The 27,313-nt window shown below is 49.3% G+C and overlaps 1 protein-coding gene and 1 long non-coding RNA gene across 6 annotated transcripts in view; both read right to left on the minus strand.

Moving 5' to 3' along the window:
- Nucleotides 1–27,313, minus strand: part of LOC309605651 — a 923,254-nt gene that overhangs the window by 494,170 nt on the left and 401,771 nt on the right. The window lies entirely within an intron of this gene.
- Nucleotides 1–27,313, minus strand: part of INSC (INSC spindle orientation adaptor protein) — a 128,339-nt gene that overhangs the window by 16,271 nt on the left and 84,755 nt on the right. For all 5 annotated transcript variants that reach the window (XM_082341550.1, XM_082341548.1, XM_082341549.1 and 2 more), the window contains 3 exons: nt 25,758–25,883; nt 9,474–9,645; nt 5,250–5,428 (listed from right to left, as the gene is read on the minus strand). In XM_082341550.1, coding sequence (XP_082197676.1) covers nt 5,250–5,428; nt 9,474–9,645; nt 25,758–25,883 — 477 coding nt within the window. The remainder of the gene's footprint in view (nt 1–5,249; nt 5,429–9,473; nt 9,646–25,757; nt 25,884–27,313) is intronic.

Consider the following 27,313-nt stretch of genomic DNA (forward strand, 5'->3'; position numbering starts at 1 on the left):
GGTAAATAGCAAATTGAACCAGAGTAACAGGGGCAATCCCATGTCACTGATTCAAGAAGAAACGCCCCCATGTGGTAAGAGGGAGGATGGCAAAGCCTTTGACAATAGCAGACACGTGGAGGAAAAGGTTTACTCTGTGCTTGTTCCGGGAACACCTGTCCACAAACCAATCTCAGGCTCATCTCACATCCTTAACAATGGCTCAGCAGTCAGCCCTGATCACACCTGGACTCTACCTCTGTGCCTTTCCTTTGCTCTGTCATAAACTAACACTGAGGACCATACCACTTAAAAGACAAGTGAGGAATACCCAGGATACCCAAATAGAGACAGGTGCTCTGATCTGATAGAGCTTATAATGCAGAAAATCTGACATATATTTAATGAAAAGTTATGATTGCTTTTATGCTGTGCAGTAATTAGGACAAAAAGGCCAAGAGTTCATAGAACTGAAATTAGAATTACTCTTTAACTACTGATGGAATATTGAGATTTCTACTGTCACTGTGTTAACTCTCTAAAGCTCTGGCTACCATGTCAACTGCAGCCCTGAGACCAGCCAGCAGAGGAAGTCCCACTGCTTCTCTGTCCTGCCCTCTTCCCTCCATGCCACTTCCTCCATCAAAGAGCAGAAAGAATCAAGACAAGAACAGTGGTCTGAAGGATGAAGGGCTCGGAGAGAGGGAGGGTGTGATCTCTTTGAACACACTTTCTCCCTCAAGGCCAGCGAGGCAAGGGGGTCCAGGAGAAGGCCCAGCTCTCTCCCTCCCTCTGATAGGTGTGATCAGGGCCCCAGGAGTTGAGAGGGCTGGACAGGCGTGGAAACCAGGAGGGCACCTGCCTAGGCCCCGAGACAGACACTGCTCCCACCCTCTGGTCCCTGGTCTTCTCACAGATGGGCCCGGCTTTCCCTCCTCCCTACCAAAGGCGCGAGACTGGAGGGCTGAGCTCTGGGCTTAGGAGAGAGAACCACAAAGGCCATAAAAATGCCTTAGATGTAGGTCCCAAGCTGTTGGTAAACTAAACCAAAACACTCTCCCTGGGGATTGCAACGAGTTTGAGGTGTCAGTCTCACAGTATTAGAGAGCATGTAAACGCCAGACCATGTTCTCTGGGCTTAGTTTTCCCTTGGCTTTATAGGGAGAGGTTCCTGGAGCAAATCAGGATTGGGTGTTGTGATCCTGGGCTCCTCCAAGCCTCTCTGGATCGGTAGATATGCATATATAGTCATATGCAAACAAACTCCACTGCTTTAAGTGGCTTATAGTCTCTCTCTCTCTCTCTCTCTCTCACACACACACACACACACACACACACACATGCACACATACACAGTACAACCTCCAGAAACTGACACACAGATTGAAACAATACACACCATGTATTGACTCATGCCACATTACACTCACCACCACATTAACCACATTTCCTGACCCTACCTTCCTGCCCCAATCAGATTCCTGACAGTCTCTGTCTGGACCCATCCCAATCTCTGGTTCTATCAGAGACACCTGGCCCGCTCACTACTGAGTATCTCTTTGGTTCTAACTACTTTACGAGCATTATGCCATCTAATCATCATAATGACACAAGGAGGGAGAAAATATTAGTATCCCTATTTCACAGATGAGGGAATTGTGTCTCAGAGAGGTTAAGCAATTTGTCTAAGGTCACACAGCTAGGAAATGGAGTCAGGATTTGAACTTAGGTCTGCCTGAACCCAAAGTCTGTACTGTTTCTACCATGTCACATATGTATGTGATAGGGCTGTATAAACTATAGAGGGCTTTTGCAATGTAAGTCAAAATTGCAATCCCTGGTAACTGACATTTCTGATAAATGGACTCCTGATAATGGTATTCACAGTGAGGGCTCAGAAATGCTACAAAATCTGGACATTCTAAAATGCCAAGCAGACAATGTGTCTTCATGGGAAGTGAATGTACCAGCACCGTTCACCTCTGTGAAAGCAATTAATTTCTAAAGGCCATAAAGTCATGTTCAGTGAAAGTCTCTGCTGTGGCTTAGACAGGATAACCGCATCCCTTTCACCCTAGGTTGTCACAGTTTGACAAACAGGGCAGAGGTGAGCCAGCCCTTTCCCCCCACCCTATTATCACGCCTGTAGCTGGATGCCCTAGGCAGCATGACCCCTAGAAAATACCTCCTGGGGATGAAAACACAGGCCACAAAGGGCTTGTTAGGCAGGAAGTGCTTCTGGATGCCTGACCACATCCAGCTCCCCTAGATTAGCAGAGGGGCGTGGAAGAGCCCCTCTGCTTAATTTGTTGGACACATTAAGTGGACTCAGTTTGCTGGGTTGATGGAGGGGTTCTCGCTGAGATGTTCAAGGGGAGGCGGACAAATATAGATCCAAGACCCAGAGGCTCTGCACAGCACTGGCGTCATTGGCAGACGCATTACCGGAACCCTCACGGGCATTTAATCTCCTAAGTGTTTCAGGAGGCGGTAAGCACTTCAGAGTCTAATTCATCTTCTTTGTCTTCATTACTGGGAGCCCTCTGATCACCTTAATCCTCCCTCTGTCAAAGGAAAGAGCCATTTGTTTCTTTAATGGGTCCTCTCTCACTAGCTAAGTGGTTGCTCTGAGTCAGGGCTGAAGGTGATGCCATCCTGAGGACAGAGGAGAAGAGCCTGGCTCAGCCATGGGGAGATGGGAAGGGGGGTGGGGTGGGGAGATGGGGGGATGAGGGAGACAGGGCGGTGAGAGAGCGTGGCAGGAAAACGCCTGACTCCAGATTCAGAAGGAACTGCCAACTGCATAGAGCTTGACTACGTTCTCCATTCTCTCCCCACCCTGAGCCCCTCCTTCCTAGGAATCAGTGAGGTTCCAAGAGGGGGCTAGTCACTCCTCAGGATGAAAAAGGGTCTGTACACATAGAGCCACGGGATGTCTAAGCTGGAGGAGACCATCCCACTTTACAGATAAGGACACTCCCCTCTGAAGGTTCCCCATTCAGGGCTGAGTACCACCCATTCAAAGGCCAATAATAATAACAGACAGTGGCTTCCATTTATTTCATAGTTTCTGTGTGCCAGGAACTGTACCAAAATTTTGTATTAGTTTATTCAATTCTTATTTTATCTCTGTGAAGTATGTATTATTCAACCCCATTCACAGATGAGAAAAGTGAGGCTCGGAGTGAGTTGCCCAGAGTTACATAATCATGTAGTAGAGAAGCTTTAACCGCATGTCATCCGATCCCCTAACCGCTGTTCTTACTGCCTCACTACTGGATTTTGTATGAAATGACCAGAGTTGGCTACAGGAGAGGTACTTGAAAGGAAAGGGACCTAAAATCATGTCAGGTAGGTGAGAGACCCAGCAACTGGCGGCGTCTAGCTGAAGAAGAGAAGAGGAGGAACAAGGCGGATCATGCAGAGTGAGCCCTCCGGTCCCATGCCCCACAGCCAAGGACGGTGACTGCAAAGGGCCGGCCCCCCTCAGGAGCCAAGCAGCCAACAGCCAGCCCAATGAGCCACCACTCTTCATCTGTTTGTGCTGTCATACCTTGTCTTTATGGGGCTTGTCCAACTAAGAAGTGAGAGATTGAACAGGAAAGGAAGTCTGGAACTCCATCACGCAAGGCTTGGAAGACCAAACTGAAGATTCTGGATAATTCACTATCTGTGCTCTCCCTTGCAACATCAAGTTTGAAAAATAATGATAGTCATCACTTACTGAGGACTTAGTAGGGACAAAGCATTGTATCAGGTCTTTTACATGTATTATCTCACTCACCCTCACAACGACCCTGCAAGGTAGATGAGAAAACCAACACCCAGGAGGCTGTGACTTGCCCAAAGTCACCCAATTAATAAATAGGCCCAGACAAGATCGACATTCAATCTTTCTGACCCCATAGCTCCACCTCCTCTTCATTTTCAGAGATGGCAGCAGATAAGAGTCAAAGACCAAGGTCTATGTCAGGCCAGGATTCAGTGCTGGCTAGCTACTTGTCAACCATATGATTTAGGGGATAATCTCTTGAGCCTCAATACTCTTATCTGTAAAATGCAGCAGATATTATCAGCCTTACAATATTAGTAGAACCCTCATATGCAAATGCTTATACACTAGAAATTCTCTCTGAATGGGAGTTTCTGTGGTTGGCTGCCTTCCCCCAGGTGATTCTAAAGACAAGAAAGAACTGATGAAGTGCCATCCTGCTTCTTCCCTTTCACGTCCTAAACAAGCATTTAGAGCATTTCGCCAAGGGTGCCAGCTCTGGGCCAGAGGCCTGAAGAAATCCTGGGGAAGTATAGAGCACGGGCCATGCCCTCAGGGGGATAAACATGAGATAACTGGAAAGGAATAAATATCATTGGAAAAGTCAACACTGCATTGTGAGGTGTGGCCTCCAAGAAAAGGATGATCCCGGGGAGCTGGGGCCGTCTGGGAAGGCTTTCCCGGAGTTGCTGGGGTAGGAGCTGGCACGTGAAGCTGTGGCAGCTTTGACTGGAGGATGAGGCTGGAAGAAAGAGGCGGGGCTGGGGAGCTGGGTTGCAGACAGGGATGAGCTGGGTTGGAGGCGGAGGATCATCTAACACAGAGTTCAGGCACCTGGTTGAATTTACAGAGAACTAAAACCCACCAATCCACTGCCCCCACCTCTGGAAGAGAAATGGGGGGCTGAGTACAGCAGAGGTGGGACAGGATGGGATTCCATAACCTCAGAGCTCAAAGGCCATTGAAAACCCCCTCATTCAATGTTTTCAAACACATTTAGTAGTAAAATTCTTTTTCCCCAAACAAAACTTTACATGGAGCTCAAATATACAGAAAAAAAAAAAAAATTGAGACTGATATAGGGGTTGAGGCCCAGAAGCAAGGCTCTGCTCCAAGACCCTGTTTCACAGAGTCAGAGAAAGGAAGAAACTCGCTGCAGGTACAATGTCAGACAGGCAGGTGCCCACACGGCTGGATACAGACCTTTGGAGGAGGTCCAGGGATCTTCCCATGGCACCTCTCTGCCTCTTAGGATGGACAGGTCTGGATGGAGATGGAGGAAGTCTCTAGTGGTTGGGATGGGAAAGGAGGGTGGGAATGGGCTTGTGGAGAAGCTCCAAGGGCAACAAGGCATGTTGAAAACATATTCTTTTACCTTCCCCCAGATTGCTACTAACAGGACCGACAGTGAGCTGCAGCCCAGAACCTAAGCCCTGGCCTCCTGCCCTCTGACTTCACGCTTACAGGTTCTGGGCCTGGTTCCCCCTGAGCTGCTCACCTGGTCCCGGGTGTAAGGCGTGTCTACTCTCTGCTTGTCGCTGCAGGCCTCCAGGAGGACGCGGATGGCCTTCAGTTGCAGGAGCATCTCACAGGCCATCGTGTCAAAGAAGGTGATGTTGGCAAGGGCCGCAGAGGCCAGCAGGAAGACTTCCCCAGACGAGGCCTCTTGGCACAGTTCTGGATGGTGAAGAGGAAGAAAACAGCTTCACTGACGAGCGCTTTCATATCAGTTACCTCATTTGGTTCCCACAATAGCTCTGGGAGAAAATTTGGGCAGGTGTTATAATTCCCATTTTACAGATGAAGAAAGTAGTTACTGGAGAGGGAAATGTGTCTTCCTACATAAGTAGCAGGGCTGGCATTTGAAACCTTATGTGTGCGTCCTAATCACTCCATCCAACAGGTATTTACTGAGTGAACACTATGTACCCGGCACCCTGGTGTTTTGGGATGGGCTGGCAAACAAAACAGGTCAGGTCTTTGCTCCTGTTAAGCTTACATCCTACTAGTGGGCAAGACAAAATGAATTTTTAAAAAACTAATATAAATAACTGCAAACTAATAAATGTGAAGGAGGAAATAAACAAGTGCTAAGACGGAGAATAACTAGAGGCCCGTTGGGTGCGTAAGGAAGGTCTCCCTAAGAAAGTGACTTTACTGCTGAGACCTGAGGGGAAAAAATGAAGCAGTCATGAGAATATTGGGGAGAAGAGCATGTTCCAAGCCAAAGGAACAGAATGTGCAAAGGCCCTGAGGCAGGAAAGAGCTCCTAGTCCATGTGTGTGTCTCCAGTAGCGTTCACTAGACCTGCTGAATTTGCCTTGAAGAAGAGGCTGAAGTTAAAACATCAAAACACTACCTCTCCAGCTGCCATCAGCAAAGTTTCAGGATTTCCTTTTGGTCCCAGGATAAGGGTCACCTGGCTGCAGAAAAGTCCTACACCAAGCCCCTGAACGTCAGGCTCTTTCTCTCTGATCCTAGTGGCCGTAACCCAATCCTAACCGTATCCCCCCACTTACCATCTGTAATTGTACTGAGGGTCTTTAAGGAGGAGAGGACCACCCCCAAACCCTGCATCCCTTCCCCACCTAACACATTCCCCCATGGGCTCCACATGACCTAGAATGGACTCCTGCCTTGGAGAAGGCATACAAGGATCCATGGTGCTGCCCACCCATCCCAATGGACCTGACTTCTGACCCTCAGCTCCAACTTGACCGCTAATCAAGGTGCTTCCTGGGTCCAGGCCCCTCCTACTGACAGCACCTCTATGAAAATACAGGAAGAGAAGCCATACGTCAAGAAAATAGCCACAAGAGAGAAAGAAAGCTTTAGGGGCAGAGTTGAGCTGTGTTCTATCCTCATCTCTAGTTCTTGCTTCCAAAGAGTCTACTTCTAGGTTCTGGCATTAAACCTGGCACCTCTTGGCACCTTCCAGTGCATGCAGTTTCTGGTCCCTGCCTTTAAAGGGACAGAAAATAGCATTAGTTGAACCCCTGCAGTGTGTCTTACACAGTGCCATTAATTTCTGAGCACCCTTAGAGCAGAAAGTGGTCGTCTTCATTTAGATGTAGAAGCTGAGACACAGAGAAGCTGGTAGTAGCAGCAGCAGCGACCTCCGATTGAGTGTTAATTCTGTGCCAGGCACTGCTGTACATGCTTGACCTCACTAACCCATTCCATCCTCACAACAACCCAATTTTTTATCACAATTTTATAGATGAAGGAACAGAGGATTCAAATGTTAAATGATTTTCCCAAAATTGTGGAACTGAGGAATGATGGTAATTTGGGGGGGAAGGGGGCTGGAATCAAACTGCTTGACCCCAAAGTCCCCACTCTTTCTACATTCCAGGCTGCCTCTTGTCTCTGGGCCTCTTTGCCTCATTCCCAGTGATGCTCCTGTAGATCTAGTTTCATTTCTATCAGGAGGGCAATGCCTGCTTCTGGGCAATGCTGCTCCCCGCAGCCCAGGTATGACTATTAAAATACTTAGCATCTTGATCTAGCCACCCTGGGCTGGGGCAGCACGTTAGCCAAGGAATTAAGAACTCTGATTTCCCCTTTCCGATGACTGCTTTATCCTCTGATTTGGGGGGAACAACTAGGGTCAGCCCTTCCATGTCACCTCCCTACATCCAGGGTGTGGGGTAAGACCGTACAACTCACAGCCCACTTTGTTGCAAGATCTCTTCTAGGTCCGAACACCCACCCTCATTCTTACGAGTCACCATTGCTGCCAACACAGCAATTATTAACACAACCATCTAAGTGCCTTTTAATTTTAATGCACATTTATTTGAACTACAGGCTGAATCACCTGGGATGTGTTAGGAAGATTAAATTGAGGATTCCAGTGACTCATTTATAAATGTTTCCAGGGAATGGCAAGAAATTGGAGGACTATTTCCCACCAAAGAACAGAGCCCTGGCTACCTGCCCAGAAGATAAATCCCATCTGCTGACTCTCAGGGCGGACTCCACTACACATCTTCATCAGGGTGAAATAAATAGGGAGACTCCTCTTCTCCGGGGAGAAATCCAGCCCGGGCAAAGTAGAAATGGACATATGGCAATAATGAAAGGTTGTTTGGAATATATATGTTTTGATTTAGTATTTGCTATCATTTATAAACTGGGAGGTTTTCCATAAAACTTAGGATTTTTGTCTTTTTTTTAAATTGGCCTTTCCTACATGGCAACAATGAACTGGAATTTATCAGTGATTGCCCCTCTTTAGTCACTGCACGTGCTTTTAAATTCAATACAGGACTGAAATCTCCTTATTTTCTTCTTCCATCTGGCCTCTTCACCTCATTTATGTTTCCTGCCGGGCTCTGGCACATGACTGAGTACGACACCGCTGGTGTAAGTGAATCCTAACACTGTTATGTGGCCTTGAGAAAGTTCCTCAACCCCTCTGGGCCTAGGTTTCTTCTCTTATAGGGTGGGCATTAAACTTGATGGCCTCTTGCGTTCCCTCCAGCCAAGACTTTGAACAATTGGCTCCTGTGTTTTCTCAACTTTGAATCAATGTAGATGTTGACAAGTTGATTTCTCCCAGCCTGGCCTGTGGATGCCACGACCACAGTAACTAGAATCAGCCATTAAATCAACTTAACTGATGCTTCCTGCGTGCAAAGTGCTTGCAGATCTGAAAATTCTAGAGCGAGAAGGAACCTTGAGAGAAACAGGTCCTGACCCCTTGTTTCATATAATAGGAAAATTGTAAAGTGAGCTCTGCAATGTGACATGGCAAATGAGTGGCAGAATCTCACACAGCCTGCACAGGGCTGCCAGTCAAGAGCTTTTTGTTGGATGGATTTATCAAAGACAAAAATCCAAGTCCAAGTGTTCTGACTCCAAGTCCCCTGTTCTGTGCTGCTCCTAAATTTGTGCTATTCCAGATATTCCCAACCCTGGTTTGGTAACTCCAAGCACCAACCCTACATTTTCTGATGAGATCAATTTTCATTCAGTTTCAATGAGATACAGATAGAGAGACAGTGACAGAGAAAGGGATCGAAGTAGAAACCCAGAGCATCACCGGAACTTATCAAAGAAAGGATGTGGTTTGCAAAACAAGTTTCCTGAGGATTGTCATCCAGGTGAGTCCTCCTAGTTCCTGCAGGTTTGCAGGAAGATTACATTCTAGATATGGGGCTCTGATTCTCCTGCCAGGAGCACACACGTCTGAATAGGGGACCCTAAAAGAGTCAGAGTTCTCAGGGCCCCAGGAAGTGAGGCCAGTGTTGGGATTGCAAGAAGCAGGTGGTGGGGAACAGCTGCTCTCTGAGAAGCTGCTTGCCCCCAGTCATTGCTGCCACATTCGCTGGGTACCGGGTACCATAGACTGAGATCTCAGGAACAAAGCCCATCAGAATCTCTCTGGATAAGGATCTGAACCTCAACATTTGAGGCCCCACTCTTCCCTGGGGCTTGTCCTGTTCTCCTGTTTGAAAGGCCAATTAATCCCAATCTGAACTCAATTCAAGGAGTTTCTTGGAGGGCTGCAAACATTTTAATAGAAGACTTGACAACAGAGCTCTTTAAGGCCTGACTCTGATACTTCAATGGTGGGATTTCAGCTAGTGTGATCTGTGTGCAGGAGATATGTGGGTGCAGTGGCGGGGGGGACAGGGAGACCTTCCTGTCCTTCCTAAAGACAACTGTGACAAGGCCCTCCTCACCCAACAGTCCCCTCCAGCCCTGGATGACTCACTAACGAGAGCTGTCACGATCTCCTCCATGCTCTCCAGGAAGCTGCTGAGGTGCTGGGTGAAGGGCAGGTGTGGGGAGGTGACTTGGGCGACCACAGCCGCAGCCTCAGCCCGCGTGGCTTCCGAGTGGCTGTCGTCAGTCAGGATGTCAGCCAAGCACAGAACGCCATCCACCTGCAGATGGAGAGAGGGCACAGCCCTGTGCATTTGGGGAGAGCACGTGCTCAAGATAATAATGAGACAGACTCACAGTCAAGCCTGGACCCCAGTGACTCTGGGGGCTTATCCGTTGGCTCCAAAGAGATCACTGACTTCCCATGGCATCTTAGATGGTGGACATCAGCAGGCGTCCAGGGGCTAGGCCGGGGCACCCACCACAGCGAATTGTAGTAGAAAGAACAATCTCTTAGAAATCTCACATCCCTGAGTTCACATCCTAGCTCCCTCTCGCTTAGTCACTCAGCCTCTCTGAGACTGTTTCCTCATCCACCAACAAGGTGTGAGGAGCTAAAGAGATGAAGCAGGTGATGCTGGATCCAGAAGCGATGCTTAACAATGTTGGCCCCCTCCTCCCCTCCGTGGGTCAGCAGCAGGCTGAGCTCAGCGTCTTTCCTCCCGCATCCTGTCCTCCACCACCTTCCCCCGCAGAGAGAGGGCTGCTCCCCTGGACGCCTTGTTCTCTCTGCCCCACCAGAGAGAAACAGACCTGGGCAGAGTGGGAGCTGAATGCCAGATAAAGACTGCAGCTTCCAGTTCTGCCCCAGTCGGACCTGCTCTTGGCATAGTAACTTCTGCTTACTGAGTGCTTGATAAAGGCCAGCTACACAGTGCATGTGTTACTACACCATTAATCCTCATAACAGCCTTCTGAGGGCAGTGCTGTTACGTACAGCGTATGTGTTATTGTACCAGCCATCCTTTTAATAACCCTCTGAGGTCAGTGTTATTATTATCTTCAATTTACAGATGCAGAAACTGAGACACAGCAAGGTTCATTGACTTACCCAAGATCGCAGACTTTAAAAGCAGTTGGTTTGGGATTTGAACCACAATGGTCTAGTCTCAAAGCCCATGGTTTTGAAGAGGCATCACACTGCCTTCTAAGACGTGACACCTGAGCTCAGACCCCAGACTCCAGCAAAGGTGAGCAGGTGAGATTTGTCTAGAGAAAAGGCAGTAACTTGCCAAGGTTAGCTCAGCAGGGCTCCTGCAGCCCTTCGACGCCCCGGGACACTCGCCTGCCTGGGGACCCTGCCACCAAGGGCCAAGGAGACCTTCCCTTGTGAGGGATCGGAGCGGGGAGGGGCGAGGCAGGGAAAGAGCCAGGGTGAGGTGAGGTGAGGAGAGGAGGCGCCTGAGCTGCTGCCCTACACCTGCCGAGGCCCGGGCTCCTGTCCCTGCTCCTGTCCCTGCTCCCTTACTTCCTGCCACTCAGCTTCGGCTGCTCTCATGTTGTTTGACTAATTATCCCCACCATGTTCTGGGCCTCCCTTAAATGTTCTTGGGAGCCTTCGGTCCATTAATTGTGAAAGCCTTTGGCAATCTCGGACTCAAAAGAGACAAATGTGGAAACAGGAGCCCGGGGAACTGTCTGCAATAAAACTCACCTGGATGTGCTTAATAAAAGAGCAAACAGGAGCCAGCAGGCCCTGCAGGACTGGGCCCGTGCCAGGTGTTTGACTAACAGGCCTCACCTGGGCCCAGGGGCGGACATGGGGGCTACTCTGGGCCTAGAAACAGGGAGCAGCACCCCTCTTACTGCCAACCTAAGATGCCTCTTAGGCTTATCTGGTTCGTCCCCTTCCTCCTTCCAGCACCACCCAAGGCAGTAGCTAGGGAGCAACAGGGTCTCTAGTGGGGGAATGTCTCAGCCAATCCTATTCCCTAATCTCATCTTGGATGCAGATGGAGTTGCATCTCAGACCCAGTTGGGAACGCTGGTCAGACCCAAACCTAATCCCCAACATCTGCTGGGAGATGGGCCAATCTGAACGCACCAGAGAGGCCAAGAGGTTGGTGGTCCCGGAGCGTCTGTGCCCCCAGGGCCTGCGCACTAGGCATGCTTCCCAGCCCCGACTGCCACTCAGCAAGCTCCCTGAGCACAATCTCCCTGAGCACAATCTCCCTGAGCACAATCTCCCTGAGCACATGCTGAGTGCCAGGCTTTGTGCTGGAGCAGCGGGGCAGGGACAAGTGACCCGTCCTCAAATGACTATTGCACAATGTGACCTCTGGTGAGGATGCTCCGTGGGCGACCTCCTGGAAGCCCCTCTGACTTAACGCCCACACCCCAGCTCGGGGAGGCGGCCCTCCTCGGAGCTCATGTCCAGGCGCATCTACTGTCATAACAGCATTTATCACACGGGATGGCCATGTTTCTCCAAGTGGCATCTGTGGTTGACACCAAATTCACTAAGAGTTTCTTCAAAACACATTCCTGGGGACTTCCCTGGTGGTCCAGTGGTTAAGACTCCACGCTCCCAATGCAGGGGGCCTGGGTTCGATCCCTGGTCAGGGAACTAGATCTCACATGCCACAGCTAAGACCTGGTGCAGCCAAATAAATAAATATTTAAAAAACAAAAACAAAAACAAAAACACACTCCTGGGCCGCACCCAGACCTATTCAACCAGGCTTTCTGGGGAGGCCTGGAATCTGCTTTTAAACAAGGTCTGAAGCCGACTTTATACACCAGCAATTTGGAGAAGCACCCTGGGATGTGATTCTCCACTCCCTTTTCTGTCTGGCTGTCTCTGACATCTTCCTGGAAGCTCTGCAAGCCTGGGGACCACAGCTTGTGTACCCGTGACTTCTCCACCAAGTCTTCTTCACCAAGACTTGCTGACTTGGTGAAATGAGCAAGTTACTCATCTTCTCTAAGCCTCAGTATTCTAATCCTTAAAATGATAAGGCCTTGCACATAGTAGGCTTTCAATAAAGGGGAAAAAATGCAAGAGAGAAAATGGGACCTAGGTGTGTCCTAAGTGAGGACACACTTTAGACAAGTGAAGGTAAAGAAATGGCATTGCAGATGGAGGGGATATCGTAAGCGAAGCCCACTATAGGAAGGGGCAGCTTTGGAGAACAGCCGGCTTGGGAACATGGATTCCACAGATTCCTGACCCCAGGAAAGTGACCCTGGATTGTCATGTGGGCCAACTGCCCAGGCCTCTGGCTCTGATGCCACTGACTGGCCACTTGCCTCCTGCTAGCAAGCTGCCACCAGCCCAGATTGATCTCCGTATCCATCACCGTCTCAGCAACTCCAACCCAGTGCAGCTTATGAAGCAGAAGGCCCTGAGGGGCCCTCCACCACAGGGCTCTGGGCCTCCCAGTGCCTGAACCAATTCCTGTAGTGTCAGAATATGCACAGGCTCTGGAGTCACACCTACCTGGGTCTGAATCCTGCTGCCATATCTTACTAGCCAGACAATTTTTGGTACCTACTTTGAGCCTTTATATATAATGGGAATAAAAATACCAACCCCAGAGGATGCCGAAATCTGGAATTGTTAACTAAGAGAATGCATGTACAGTGCCTGCCACATGGTGGCGCCATCACTCCACCTTATCCCCACCTGGCGGTTGCAGTCATCTCTCCTAGACTTGGGGCCCTGAATCCTAGCTCGCCTCACTTCGCCTGCCCCAGCTGAGGTCTCCCAACTGGGCTTCTCTCCAGGGCTCCTTTCTGCAGGCTCCTCTGGGCCTGAGACCCCATGGAGAACCTCAGCCCTGTAGGTTGGGGCCCACAAGTTTACCCACTTGCTTGGACAACTTTGGGTCATGCAGCCCAGAACTAGAACTTCTAAAAGGTCAGTGACTCCTCTTTTAATACCTGACCAGGAACAATAAGATTAATAATTACAATTGCTGAGAAGGGAACAGAGAGAAAAGGTACCACCCATGCATCTCTAACGTTCAACAAACAGTAACTGAGCACCTTATTGTGATAGATGCTAAACTAGGCAGACTGATACAGAGATGAATCAGGAACAAAATAAGAGACAGAGAAAGACAGACATATAGAGAAACCAAAGGTGGGGGGTGGAGGGAGAGATCATATGCTTAAAAGGATTTGGGAACTTGACTGGTACAAAGCCCAGCCTGTCCATTCCTCTCTTATTTGGCCTTTCTGAATCACCTGCCCCTGCTGAGAACTCTCTCTATCTAGGCCTCTCTCCTTCCTGGGCCCCCACAATACCCACTTTTGGGCTCACCTCCTCCTAGCTAACCGCTTCTTAACCACAGGTTTTGCCGTCAGCCCACTTTGTACCACCTCAGTCAATAGCACCCAAACCAAGTGGCCTCAGTGACTCACTATGATGACCCCCTAGGCCTCCAGCCCTGACCTCCTTTCCCAAGATCCACATCTACATTTCCAGCCTGCTACTGGTCTCTTGATGTTCAGTTCTAAAACTAATTTTCTGGGATATTTCACAGGCATCTCAAACCCAGTTCACTTTCAGCTGGACTGCTCATCTGCCCTGCCTTCCCTCCTCGCTCCCTCTCAGACCCAGGTGAGAAGTCACCTCCTCTGTGAACATGCACCTTCCTCCCCCAGACAGAGGGTCTCTGTTCTCCCAGCTGCCACACCACTCTGGTGTGCCCACAACTAGAGCACTTATCGTGCTGGATCATCTTCCCCAGCTTACGTGCCCATCCCTGCGCTAGATCTGAGCTGCTCAGAGCAGCTCCTGTACTGAATCTTCTCTGGTCTCTAGTACCCAGCTGAGGCCTGACACACAGTGGTTAACTTGTGAGGTGTGGGCTGAATGATGAGGAAACAGAGGCACAGGGTGGGGAAGAGACTGCCCAGGCCACGAAGCAAGGTAACGCCAGGGCCGGGACTCCCATCCTGGTCTCCCCGCTCCTGGCCCTGTGGCCGCGCTGTGGGGCCTTTGGTGGGGCAACGTAGGGAGAAGCTGGTGAGAGGGCCAGGTCAGTGAGGGCTGCTCAGCTCAGCTCCAGGGAGGGCCTGGGAGTAGCCCAGCCTGAGCCAGCTTCCTCCAACCCTGATCCCATTTCTGGAAAGTCTCCATCCCCAAACGCCCACTTCCCATCCTCAGTCATAAACTTAATGATGCCAAGAGAACAATCTAATCAAAGCACTTTCACATCCCTCAAGAAATTGCTGCTGGGAGCACTTAGAGGTAATTAGCTTTTACCTAGCGTGGAATGGGCCTGGGCAGAGGACAAGCGTTCCTCATGGGAGGATGTTCATGGGGCGGTGAGGATGGTCTGGCCTGGTCCCTACCTGGGCCGTAGGATTGATGCCACAGGAATCTGCTACAGAGGAAATGGGTGGACTCCGAGAGTCTCCCTGGGCAGTGGGGGAAGGAGCGTGGAAACCACGCAGCTGAGGAATCCAAGTGTACCGTAAACATCACATCCAATTTATGAGCAATGTCCTCCTACTGGTTTTTAGAAAAGCATCAGTGGTGGCTTTAATGTGAATATCAAAGGGACCCTGGTTAGTATACAAAGGCCCATCATATATCACTGGTGCTGGTCTGCTCCTTCCTAATTCCTTTTTGTATGTTTACTTTTTAGGGAAAGGCAGAGGAGTTGATTGTTGTAACAGATAAACAGATTCATGCAAATGCAGTGATAACTCAGCCTCAGTGGGGGAGCATGACCTAAAGACCCCCCAAATTTCCTCCTTCACCTTTCTGTCCACTTGGATACCAAAAGCTTGCAGAAAACATAAAAGACAAGTGGGAACCACAAAGCAGTTGGAATCCTGCTCATGGATGGATCTGTCTGCCCAGAGTACAGCCAAAGGGAAAATTCAGGCACAGTCAGAGAGGGAAACAGGGTCATGCCCGAGGAAGCGAAGACAAGTCAGGGCCAAGGGACAGGGCAAAACATTCGGTGGAATAAAGGAACCCATGGGCCAGAAGCAGGATCTGATGAGGGCAAGGTTCAGGGCAAATTCTGTGAACAATGTAAGGGGTTACAGGCTCACTTTATAAAATGACGTATTTGTTCTAAGGAGTGGTGGTAGAGCTGGGAGCCCAGTAGAAAGCCGTAGAAAGCCATAGAAAGTGAAATGGGCCTTCAGGAGGATAACACTATCTTCCTCCCAAATGAACACATCCAGACCCCACTCAACTTCTTTTGCTTTTTCAAACAAGAATCTTTGATTAAAAGCCAAATGTCAAAATAGACAAAAACAAATATGAATATGTAATAGGGAATGGAACAATGGATGAAAAGGATTATATAACCAGCTTGGCAGCGAAGTCAGTGAGGTGAGTTATTGAGGTGGAAAGAAATCAAGAATTAAATCACTTAAGAATATAAATGGAAAATAATTTCCCTGTCAAGCAAGTGATTTTCCTTAAAGCAGATTGTCGAAAAGATGCCCTGGAGGCATTGGGTAGTGGAAGGAGTGGAGTTTGTGAGAAGGTATCAAAAGGTGACTAAGAAAAAGTTCATTTCCCTTTGGGTGAGGGTTACTAGGCATGTGCTGATGTGAAAGTACCAAGTTTTCAGCAAAGCACAACTGGCACAGCTGGGATCTGAACTGTGCCAATGGGCTTCTAGATCAGTGGTTATTTGCCTGGTTCTCAGATGATTGGAATCACATGGGGAAGTATTAAAATACTAATGCCTGGGCTTCACCACCAGCAATTCTGATGTAATTGGTCTTAGGTGGAGTCTTGGCATCAGTATTTTTAAAGACTCCTCAAGTGACTCTAATGGAGATCCTGGGTTAAGCACGTCTCCTCTAGAGGTAGCTGTGGTACAGTGGAAGTTGCACAAGCCTAGGAGTAAGAAAAACCTGGGTTCATAACTCAACTGTGCTACTTGCTGACTTGGTAAAATGAGCAAGTTACTCATCTTCTCTAAGCCTCAGTGTTCTAATCCTTAAAATGATAATATCCACTTAATGAAACAGTGAATGAAATATCAAAAGCATTCCCCCTGAAATCAGTAACAAGACAGAGATAGCCATTATGGCCACTCCTATTTAACATTTTACAGTGCCCCTAGCCAATGCAACAAGAAAACAGAAAGAAATAAAAAGGTATAATGATTGCAAAAGAGAAAGTGAAACTGTCATAATTTATAGATCACATGATTGTGTACACATGTACATAATCCAAACCTGTATAAAATCCAAAAGAATCTACACACCATTAAAATTAATAAGTGAATTTAGCAAGGTCATTAGATACAATATTCAAAATTGTATTTTCTATGTATTAACAACAATTAGAAAATAAAAAATTTTAAATAACACTTACATTAGCATAAAAACATACCTAGAAATAAGTCTTAAAAAAGATATGCAAGATGTTGACACTAAAAACTTAAAACATCACTGAAATTAAATACAGTCTATATAAGTAGAGAGGTATGCTGCATTTATTGACTGGAATACCCTATACTGTTTAAGAAGTCAATTATCCCAAAATTTATTTACAAATTTAAAGAAATGCCAATCAAAATCTCAAAATCTTAAATTATATATAGAAATGTAAAGAACTTAGAATTACCAGGATAATCTTAAACAAGAACAAAATTGGAGGATCTATACTACCAAATATTAAAATTTATTATAGACTACAGGGACTCAGCCAGTGCCATACTGGTACAAGGATGGAAAGAAAGATTAACTGAACAGAAAAATAGTCCAGAAACAGACTCATACCTGCGTCATCACTTTACCTACAACAAAGGCACCACTTTAATTCAGTGGTGAGAAGACGGTCTTTTTGATAAATGGTGCTGGCTCAATTGGATATCATATGGAAAAACACTGAATCTTGAACACCAAAAAAATTTAATTTGAAATAGACCATTGACCTAAATGTGAAAAGTAAAATAATAAAGCTCCTAGAAGAAAATATAGGAGACTCTCTTCATGATTTGGGGGAACACAGACCTTTCTTAAATGGAGACAAGAAGCACTAACTACAAAAGAAAAGATCAATAAATTGGACTTTATCAAAGTTAATTTCTATCCATCAGAAGACACCATTAAGAGAATGAAAAAGCAAACCATGGACTGAGAATATGTATTCTCAATACATGTATCTGACAAAGGGTTTGTATGTAAAATATGTATTTTTGAAACTTATAAATCAATAAGAAAAACAACTCATTTTTTTAATGGGCAAAAGTGTCAAACAGACATTTCACAGAAGATAACCGAATGGTCGATAAGGATATAGAAAAATTGCTCAAAATTATTACTTGTCAGGGAGGTGAAAATTAAAACCATCATGAGAGATCACTGTATGTCCAAGCAGGCCACAAGCAGGGCACTGCATGTCCAGCTATCACAAGGCTTCAAACTAATTATCTGTACTTTTTTTTTTTCGGCCGTGCCGGGCGCGGTACATGGGATCCCCTGCACCCCTGCAGTGGAAGTACAGAGTCTTAAACACTGGACCGCCAGGGAAGAGCCAAACTAATTATTTGTACTTTTAAAGTAGCCCAAGGGAGAATGAAACACTTCTTTGGAAACTGTGTGTTCATTATCTGTGTGGGTCTTTCCATTGCCCCTCTTTCTCTTGTCCTATAAGTCTCTTCCTCTTTCTCATCATTCTTCCCTCTCCTCGTCTCTGTCTCTGTGTGTGTGACCAGAGGACCCACCACCTGCTGTCAAGGGATGGCGGATGCTGGTTCCTGCTGCCTCTGTGCTTTGAGGGCTGGCCTGCTCTGTGCTGTTGGTGCCAGGCTGTTCCCAGGAAATGGGCCCTCCCTCATTAAATTCTGCCCCCAAACCTGCACCTTCTATCTTCCCTCAATCTCCTCACTGTCTCCCCTCCCTGCTATAGCGACTTCCTTTCCCCTGCTGGCCTACGAGCTGGCACTGGCCCTACTCCCGAAGCCAAGGGGAAGCCAGTGCTGATGGTGCAGGCCCCACCTCTGCACCCTGTCCAGTGCCCTGAGCAGCCCTGGCTTCCCTGCGGCACAGCCTCCCTTCTCCCCAACACAAGCGGCGTGGCAGGGCTGCAGCTGTTGCTCTTGTCCACCAGGTGGCGCTGTTGCACAGCGCATGGGGACCCGAGGCCCGGCTGAGCTGAGCCTTCGCCCGTTGCTGCATTTAGGACTGAGGCTGCCCTCTCCAAACTCAGGTTTGGAGTGCAGCACAGCCCCGGAGCCAGCAGGGCCTTCCTTCAGTCTGGACGATACTGGCCCCTAATCTCTAAGTGAATCTCACAGGGAGAGGAGGGGGGAGTGGGGCAGAGTGCCTAATTCTGTTCTCTCCTCTTCACATCCTGGCCTCCCTCAAGTCCCCCCACCCATACCCTCAAGGGAGATGGAAGGGGTTGGGAGACTTGGCAGGTGGGGAAGGGAGTGAGCCACACCCCCTCTAGAAAGCCCCTTTGCAGGGCTGAGGAAGGTGACAGTGTCAGTCCCCACTTCTGTCTGCCTGTCCACAGTCACAGCACAGACAGCTGACCTGGCACCCTCAGGTTCTCTGCACAGTCTGCCATCCAGGGCAGTTGCAGGCCCACACCTGGGGGCGTGAGAGCTGGCGGAAGCTGATAAGGGTAGGTGGGTTGAGCCCTAAAGAAGGGTGAGGAGACATCTGGATCTCCATTCAGAGGCATTTTCTCTCTCCCTCTCTCTAGGAGCTACTACAAGGTAAAGAAGGGGCTTCAAGTCAAATTAAGCAGAGTTCTTGCCTGGCATCCGTAGGTCCTCTCTCCCCACCCAGTCTCACTTACTTATTTAGAACTGACTACATGAAGATAAAGTAGCTGCCTCGCTCTGGAGTCTGCAAACGATGGTCCTTTTCAGCTAATGGGGTGGGGGGCATAGCAAACTGAAACTATAAGCAAAAATGGGGTTCTCAGCCCCAGGCTCTGCCTCTGCCAGTGTCTCTATGCCTTCCAGCCTCAACTTCCCCTTCTGTAAAATGGGCATGACCATCTCTCCCTGCCTTCCTTGCAAAATGATCGTTTGAACCAAATGAGCAAAAGGATGAGAAAAACTGGTTTACTTTTTTTGCAGATATGACTTATTTCTGACCATCTGCAGCCCTACAAGGAGCAAGCAGTAGAGAGAAAGTCCTATAAAACAGCAGCTAGAGAGACAGAGCCTCCCCACCATCCCCCAGAACCTGCTCCCTCCTGCCCAGGGTCTCTGGGTCCAGGCCTCCCTGTCTGCAGCCTGGCCCTTCAGATGTCAGGGCATCTCAATCCCAAGAAGCTGCCCCGGGAAATGGGGGTGAGGTGAGAGAACTGCCTGGAGACAGGCAGCAATTTCTCCATCCCTCGCCACTGATGCTTTTCTTCTCAGACTTGAAGTTGAGCCCTCCTCCCCTCCCCGCTGCTCATCATTAATTTCTCCATCGATTTTCATTAAACTCTCCTCTTGGCTCCAACACAGGATGAACTCCTTATTTGAAAAAATGAAATAAGAGGGAGGGGGTGGGAATAAAAAAAATCTCTTTTGAAAGCAAGATTGTCTCTGGTCTCAAGGCTGGAAGAGGCAATTACTAGAACCGTCTCGGAGGTTGTCTGAGGCTGTCTGAGCATTGGGTTTGGAATGCCCCCCACCCCTTACGGCCCTATATTCTAGGTTCCTGCCCAGCCCCAGCCCCTCCCTGGACCCCAGTCTCCAGTCCAGCTCTAGTCCCCAGCACCCCCATCCTGGCCCCTGGCTCTGTCCAACCTTGACTGCTGCACCAACAGTGCCCTGACGGTCCCATTACCCACTCAGAACACCCTGGAACTCTGCCAGGGCCATGGCAAAATCCCAGGACTCAGGCTTTCTGGGAGCATTGCAGGATTTTCCCCAGACCAACCCGAAAAGGTGAAGACAAACAGGCCAGGAAAGAGGGAAGGGAAACAGACACAGGAGATTTCTTCCTCCAAGCAGGCCCCACCTGCATTGCTGCATCACGTAATCATGGCAGCCCCATGGAGGAGGTGTCGTCCCGTTTTATAAAGAGGAAACCGAGGTTCAGAGAGGACTCGCTTTCTAGCCCCCTCTCAGCTTCCCCCAAACCAGCAGTTCTCTGCCTTGGTAATGTCAGTCCACCTTCCCAGCTCTACTCCGCCCCAAGGCTGCCCTGACCAGGCCAGGTGGGCTAGGTCACCTGGCCACCACACGGGGTTGGGTCCATCTGCTCTCACTGGGCTGTGTGGCTCTGAAGCCCTCACTCCCTCTTTGGCCCTCATTTTCTTCATCCCACCTTCTCCAAAGTGGGTCTCAGAGAACCCTGCCTCCTCTTCTGGGCTCCCCCAACTCACTGAGCACGGAGCTCCTAAAAGACTTAGAGCCCCACTGGCCTACCAGCTAGCTGTGGAGTCCCTCTGCCGGGGCTACTTTCCCCCGGCCTGCCTGGGAGCTCCACCTTGGTCCTCGGGGCCCAGCTCCACTGCTTCCTTGCTGCTGCCTTCACCAGCACCCCAGGCACAGGTGGTACCACCAGCCTGCGGCTTCTGATGGCCATGGGGCTACCACTTGGCCAGCCCAGGTGGGAGACAGGGAACACAGCTGCCTGTCTCTCCTCCCAGAGCCCAGCGCAGGGGCTGGGGAATGAGGGGCAACTGTCTGCTGAGGACACAGGACAGACTTCCTGAAACTCGCTGCCCCAGCAGGAGCACGATGGTGAGGAGGCTGTGGGCAGGATGAACCAGATCTCAGAAAAGAAAGCGTGGAGCCTTGAAAGACCCTTCAGGCACCTCTGCAGAGGTCTTTGCTATGTCTTGACATCTTGCTGCTCCAGACCTGCTCGGGGAATATCCACGTCTGCCCTCTTCCCGGACCAATACCCAGAGCCTGGTTCCCTGGGAGCCACCGCCCTGCAGTCCCCACCTCCAAAGGGCCAGCTCTTCCCAGGGTCGCAGAGTATAAAGAACATGGGCTTTAGAAACCAGCCAGACGTGCGTTTGGATCCAAACTACACATTCATGAGCTGAGGGAACACAATCTCTGAGTCTCAGTTTCCTCACCTGTAAAATGGAAAGGTCGTAGGGACTCGTGCTCCAGCCCCACTGACTTCTCCACACTGTGCACTGGGCAGCGTCTTTGGCCAAGCTTTCCCCTCCTGCTGGCGCGCCAGAGCTCTCTTCTCCACCAGACCATCATCTTCTTCAGGCCACTAATATTCAAAACCCCGGCAACTGGCATCACACCCGCCAAAATCAAAATAGCTACCATTTATTCAGTGCCTAGTGGGTGCCAGGCACCAGGTTACCGCAATCTATTTATCTCTGACAGCCCTGGGAGGTAGATTTCATCATGCGCATTTGATTGATGAAGAAACCACATCTCTGAGAAGTTAAGTAACTTGCCCAGGGAAACGTGTCCAAGTTCGTAGGTGGAAAAGCCTGAATTCCCATCCAGAAGAGCCTGACTCTCAAAGGCCACAGTTTTCCTGGAGCTGGGCTGCTTCACAACAAATGTGTGACGACGGAATGAATTAGTAGCGTGATGATATGTTGAGGGACTGAGTGAGCAGGCAAGGAAGCGAGTGAGTTGAAAGTAAGTGAACGACTGGATGACAGAGAAAGAAGAAACAGGTGACTGGGTGAATCTATGGCCACTCGAATGCCCCAAGCCCAGCAGAGCTCGGGCATCATGCAGCAGGGCTAAGGATGGATGGGGTGTCTGGTGACCTGACTAGACTCACACTCCGCAGGGATCTGTGCGTGATTTAATGAACCACTTTAAGGTTGGAGGGAAGCGGTGGTGGATAGCCGCATGACAGAAATGGATTTTAACCAAATCCAGCACATTTCTTGCTGCCAATTAATTACGGGATCCTCAGGGAGGAGGCTAGGCCAGTAAATCAGGGGGAGGCTGGGACTTTGACATTATCTAAAGAGGGCACGAACTGTGCCGGGTGAGTGTGCAGCAGGCGAAAGCCCCAGGGCACCTGCTCCCCACCTCGCCTCTGCCTTGCCTGTCGTGCTGTGGCTTCTGCAAATCAGCCTGTCCCCGGATTTTTTCACCTTCCATCCTAAACATGGACAACGGCTGACCTCACCAGAGCATCTGAGGCCAGCGCTCAGCAGCTGGATCACAGAGCCCACGTGGGCAGGACCTGGGGGAGGGACAGGTGATCCAGGCCCTCCTGGGTGTCTCTAGAACACCTCACAGCTTTGGAAGCAACATGATGTGGAGGAAAAGAGCATGGACCTTAGCCTCACGTATTGGAGTTGAGTCCTGGGTTGACATAATGGTTCATAGCCCAGGCTGACTCTGGCTCAGCAGAGCTGGGATTAAATGATCGCCAGGCCATCTATTAGCTGTGTGCTCTTGAGCAAGTTGCTTCACTTCTCTGAGTCTCCGTTCCTTCTACAAACAACATGTATGATAACAGCACCAATGGATTAACGATTAAGTGACACCATGAAAGGTGGGGTTTAGCAAAGTGCTTGTCCAAAGCAAGTATTCGATAAATGTTATTATCCTTTTAATCACTGTCATGATGTCCTTATTACCTGATAGAATAGGGGTCAATAAACATTTTCTGTAGAGGACCAGATAGTAAATGTTTTTGACTTTGTGGGCCTCATGGTCTCTTGCAATTATCTAATTATGCTGTTGTAGAGAAAAAGCAGACAGAGAGAACACCTAAACAAAGGAGCCTGGCAGTGATCCATTAAAACTTTATGGATCAAAACTTTGAATTTCACATAATTTTCATGTGACACAAAATGTTCTTCTTCTTCTGATATTTTTACAGCCATTTAAAAATGAAAATAAAAATCTTAATTCATGGGCTGTACGTGCCAAAAACAAGACAGCAGTATGACTTCGGCCCACAGGCTGTAACTTGCCACCCCCTGAACTAAAACGTAAGCTCTAAGAGGACCAGGGGTTTTGCCTGTTTTGTTCACTGCTGTACTTCCAGCACATAAAACAATGCCTGGCAAAGAGCAGACAGTCGATAAATGTTTGCTGAATGAATGAATTACGAGCTGTGTGATTCTGTGCAGACGTCACTTCACATCTCTGGGCCTCGGTTTCTTTGTCTGTATAATGGGGATGCTTGTATACTCAAGGCAGATATCAAATGGAATCAGGCTGCCTGTGAAGACACTTGGCAAGCTCTGTGACTGCAGAGCTGTAGTAGTTGTTTCCGACCACACGGGGGCTCCTTTCTGACAAGACTCCCTCCTGCTCACTGCTGGGCACAGAGTTATTTCAGAAGTATCTGTGTATGGAAAGTAATCTGACCTGGAGGAGGGGAAAGCCCAGAGACGGTGACCTTCTCCTGTACGAGTTGGGGGTGAGAGAATTAGGACTTTGGCCAGAAACAGCAAGGTGGTCCAGGTTTAGCTACAGAGATATTTTTTGGCAGTCTGAGATTATCCATTAAACCAGTGAGTCAGTGAGGTCGACTGGGCATTAGACAAGCAGACGGGGTCCAAATCCTGGCTCCAAAACTTACTCTGTGATTTTAGGTGAGTCACTTACACTGGCTGAGACTCAATTCCTCGTCTTCAAGGTGGAGATATGAATAATGCTCACCTCACGAGGTTCTGGTGGGTTAATGAAGGGAATGCGTGTAAAGGGCTAGCTCAGCATGGGGCACTTAGTAAGCCCTCAGGCGCCGAGTGTCCCCCGTCCTCTTGCTTAGTGGGTAGGGGCTGGCTCCCAGGCCGGTGGCCCATCTGGCCTGGGAAAATGCATTGGCGCCCTCTGGCTTTGGAGCCCCGCGGGAGAAATTGCCTCCACAGCCTTCCCTGCTGCACAGGTTTTCACTCTGAGCAAAAAAAGCCCTGCTGTTTTCCTTCCCTGGATTGAGGTTTTCCTGCGGCTCTGCAAACTCTCTAAAGCCAAGAAATGCACAGCTTTTGGAGAACTGGCGATTCTAGTCCCTTCTGCCTTTTCCTCCCCTTCTTCCTGCCAACCAGCATGAAAGAAGATGAGAAACAAACGCGTATGGCCATTTCCCACTGTCTAAGGAAGAAGATTTTATGGGAGAAGAGAGGATTATTCAGCACATGAAGCTGCAAATGCTCAATGCATTTACTTCATGGAGTCTGTCTGTCTCGCCACTGCCTCTCTCCTCCATTTTACCGCCTAAGCAAGCACACACATACAAAGGCTTCTGACCCCATGGGAAGGGGGCACTCTGTCCAGAGGGCTGGCACTAGCTCCTTCACCACTTTGCTGTGTGACCTCAGACAAATTACTTCCCCATTCTGAGCCATAGCCTTCTCATCTGTAAACTGAGCAGATTTCCCATGCACCCTCCATCCTCAGCTAAAAGCACCTCAGAGCCTGTGATCCTGTGACTCTGTCCCATAACCCGAGCAGATTTAGAAAGAGGCAAGGTAGAATGTAAAACGACCATCTGTCTAGGAGTCCAGACCAAAGTAAAGAAGCTGAGGGTAGGGTGGACGTTTTCTGGGCAGCCAGGGCCAGACTGTGGGACACGGGTGCACAGGAAGGGGAGCAGTTTGCTTGTCCCATCCCCTTTTAGACCAGTCACGAGAACAGACTCAAGGTACCTACCCCTCACCCTGCAGGCACCACAATTGTCACCAGGTCATACCAGGCCTTTCTATCTCTCTTCCATAAAAAAAATTCAGCATCTTTCCTTGAAATGTGGTTGAGAAATCCCCAAGTGTCAGCACTAGCCTCCCAACCCTCCTGCTAACATCCCTGAGGACCCATCTGCAGGCTCAGACCCACTCAGGCACCAGTGTTGAAGCAGCCTCAGCCCTACAACCTGGGGTAATTGGGAGGTGGTAGCTGGAATCGGTCACGTTGCCCTAGGTTGGCCTGGAGCTAGGCACCTGGGACTGTCAAGTCACCACCTTCTCTCCAATCGTGGCCACCCCCAGTGGTGTTGACCCATCATGCGCTTGGACTCCAGTTTCCCTTTCCCTTACCCAAGCCGTCTTTGGGTGGAGCCCACCTGCTTGCCCAGGCACCCATGCCCACCCTGCTCATGCCTATCCTGTCCCCGGAGGAGCTGGATCCTCTTCCTTCTGCTGGGGTCCTGCCACGAGAGAAGGACCAACCGCCCTTAACCTCGACACCCCTCCCCACCTGACTTGCCTGCCTCCTGCTGTGTTCCCCCCCCCCCACCTCCCACCCCGCCCCACCAACCAGGCTCTGTTGGCCACTCCACCCAGGAAGCGCTGAGTGTCCCTCTGGGCCCTGCCTTTCCCGCTGAGCTGCTCAGTCTTGGCCCCCTTCATGTCTTCATCAACCACAGTCAAGATCCCAGATGCCTGGGAACAGGAGGGACTCGGGAGACTTGCTCTTGCCGGACGTCCACCAGGAGGTCGCGCTCCCCATTCACCCACCCGCTCAGGGACCTCAGGCCCCGCCCAGCCAGCCAGCTGCGCCCTTACCTTCTCCAGCTGGTGGACCCCCTCCTCCACGCAGCAGATGGAGGCCAGCGTGCGGAGCGCCTGGGGGTACAAGCACCGGAAACTGTCCTGCCGGCAGACCTTGAAGAGCGCCACGACCCCACCCTCCTGCCAAGAAAAGGAAAATGTCACGTGAACTCACCGTGTGAGCTCTCCAGGGGCTGACTCAAGAATTACTGATACCCCTCACTCAGCAGGTGTGTTTTGGGGTCTGTAGGGTGGCACAATAGCCACCCCAAAATATGCTGCTTTAGTGTAAGGATTATTTTGATTTGAAGGCAATTAAGAAGAAGCAGATACAAAAAAAGATCTCTGTCCTCTCCCTATTTGACTAAAAGCAGGACATAAATTTAAAAAGATTATACCCTTTCCCCTCTCTACTAGGAAGAACAAGAGTTAATCGCTGGAGACAATATTAGACCCTCATCAGCCTGGATTCGGCACCAGAGGAATCCACATAGCAGACTTCAGTCTTTATCTACTATTAGTTTCCCATATATGTGTCTTCCCACAATTTGCCACCCCTAGAGAGTCAAGGTTCTCTTCCTCTGTCTTACCACTTCTCTAAAAATGTACTGTTCCTTTGCTAAGATGCTACGTTAAGCCCAAGTTCTAACCAACCCTTTGAGTTACTCACCTCTGACCGTTCCCATGCATAAGTACAGTGCAAGTGCTAATAAACTTGTTTTTTTTTTTTCTATTGTTAATCTGGCTTTTGTCAGCCCAATTTCCAGGGCTCCAGCCAGAGAACCCAGGAAGGTAGTAGTAAAAAAGAATGTTTCCTCCCCTCTGGTTTCTATACACACACACACACACACACACACACACACACACTCCCAATCTCCCACACATGTTACAGTGAAATGCCAGCTCCAGAAATAATGTCATTCTTGGTAATCTAAACTGGAGGTGAGGGGCCAGGGCAGGCACATGTGCTGGGGCCAGGCTCAACCCCAGTTAACACTGCTCCCAGACTCCTGGCAACCCCCCTCAGCAGCCGCCATGGAATAAACCTGGAGTTGTCAGAAACAGGTTCTAGAAACAAGTCTGAGGCAGATGGAGGGAACCGAAACCTAGATGCCTCGTGCTGGTTCTCACTATGTCAGTGACCCCCTGTTACTTCTCAGATGCTCCCACCACCATGGCAGGCACACAAAAAGGAGCTTTATTTACATCAGTACTATAATTCATTTCCATTTGGGGGATGGGAAAAACTAAAGTCCAGATGGGTGAAATAATCACCCCAAATCCACACTGGTCTTGTTTTCACTCCTTCACTCCAATTTGTAAAAGGAAAAGAGAAAAAACCTTTAGGATTGATCAGCCGAGCTCTTGAATGTGAACCTGCACTTTTCCTTTCTGAGACCTTGTGGCGACCTCCCAGGAGAAGTCTGAGAGGATTTCTGAGAAGAGTCTGGGAGTGAGGCGCTCAGCCTAACTGGACATCTTTATTCTGTAGAAAAATCACTGAAGCCGCCTTGGCTCCCAGAGCAAAGTGAGAGAGACCAACAGATCACAAAGGCGACTCACCACACGTC

This window comes from Balaenoptera borealis, assembly GCF_965194805.1.
Source record: "Balaenoptera borealis genome assembly, chromosome: 11".
Lineage (NCBI taxonomy): Eukaryota > Metazoa > Chordata > Mammalia > Artiodactyla > Balaenopteridae > Balaenoptera > Balaenoptera borealis.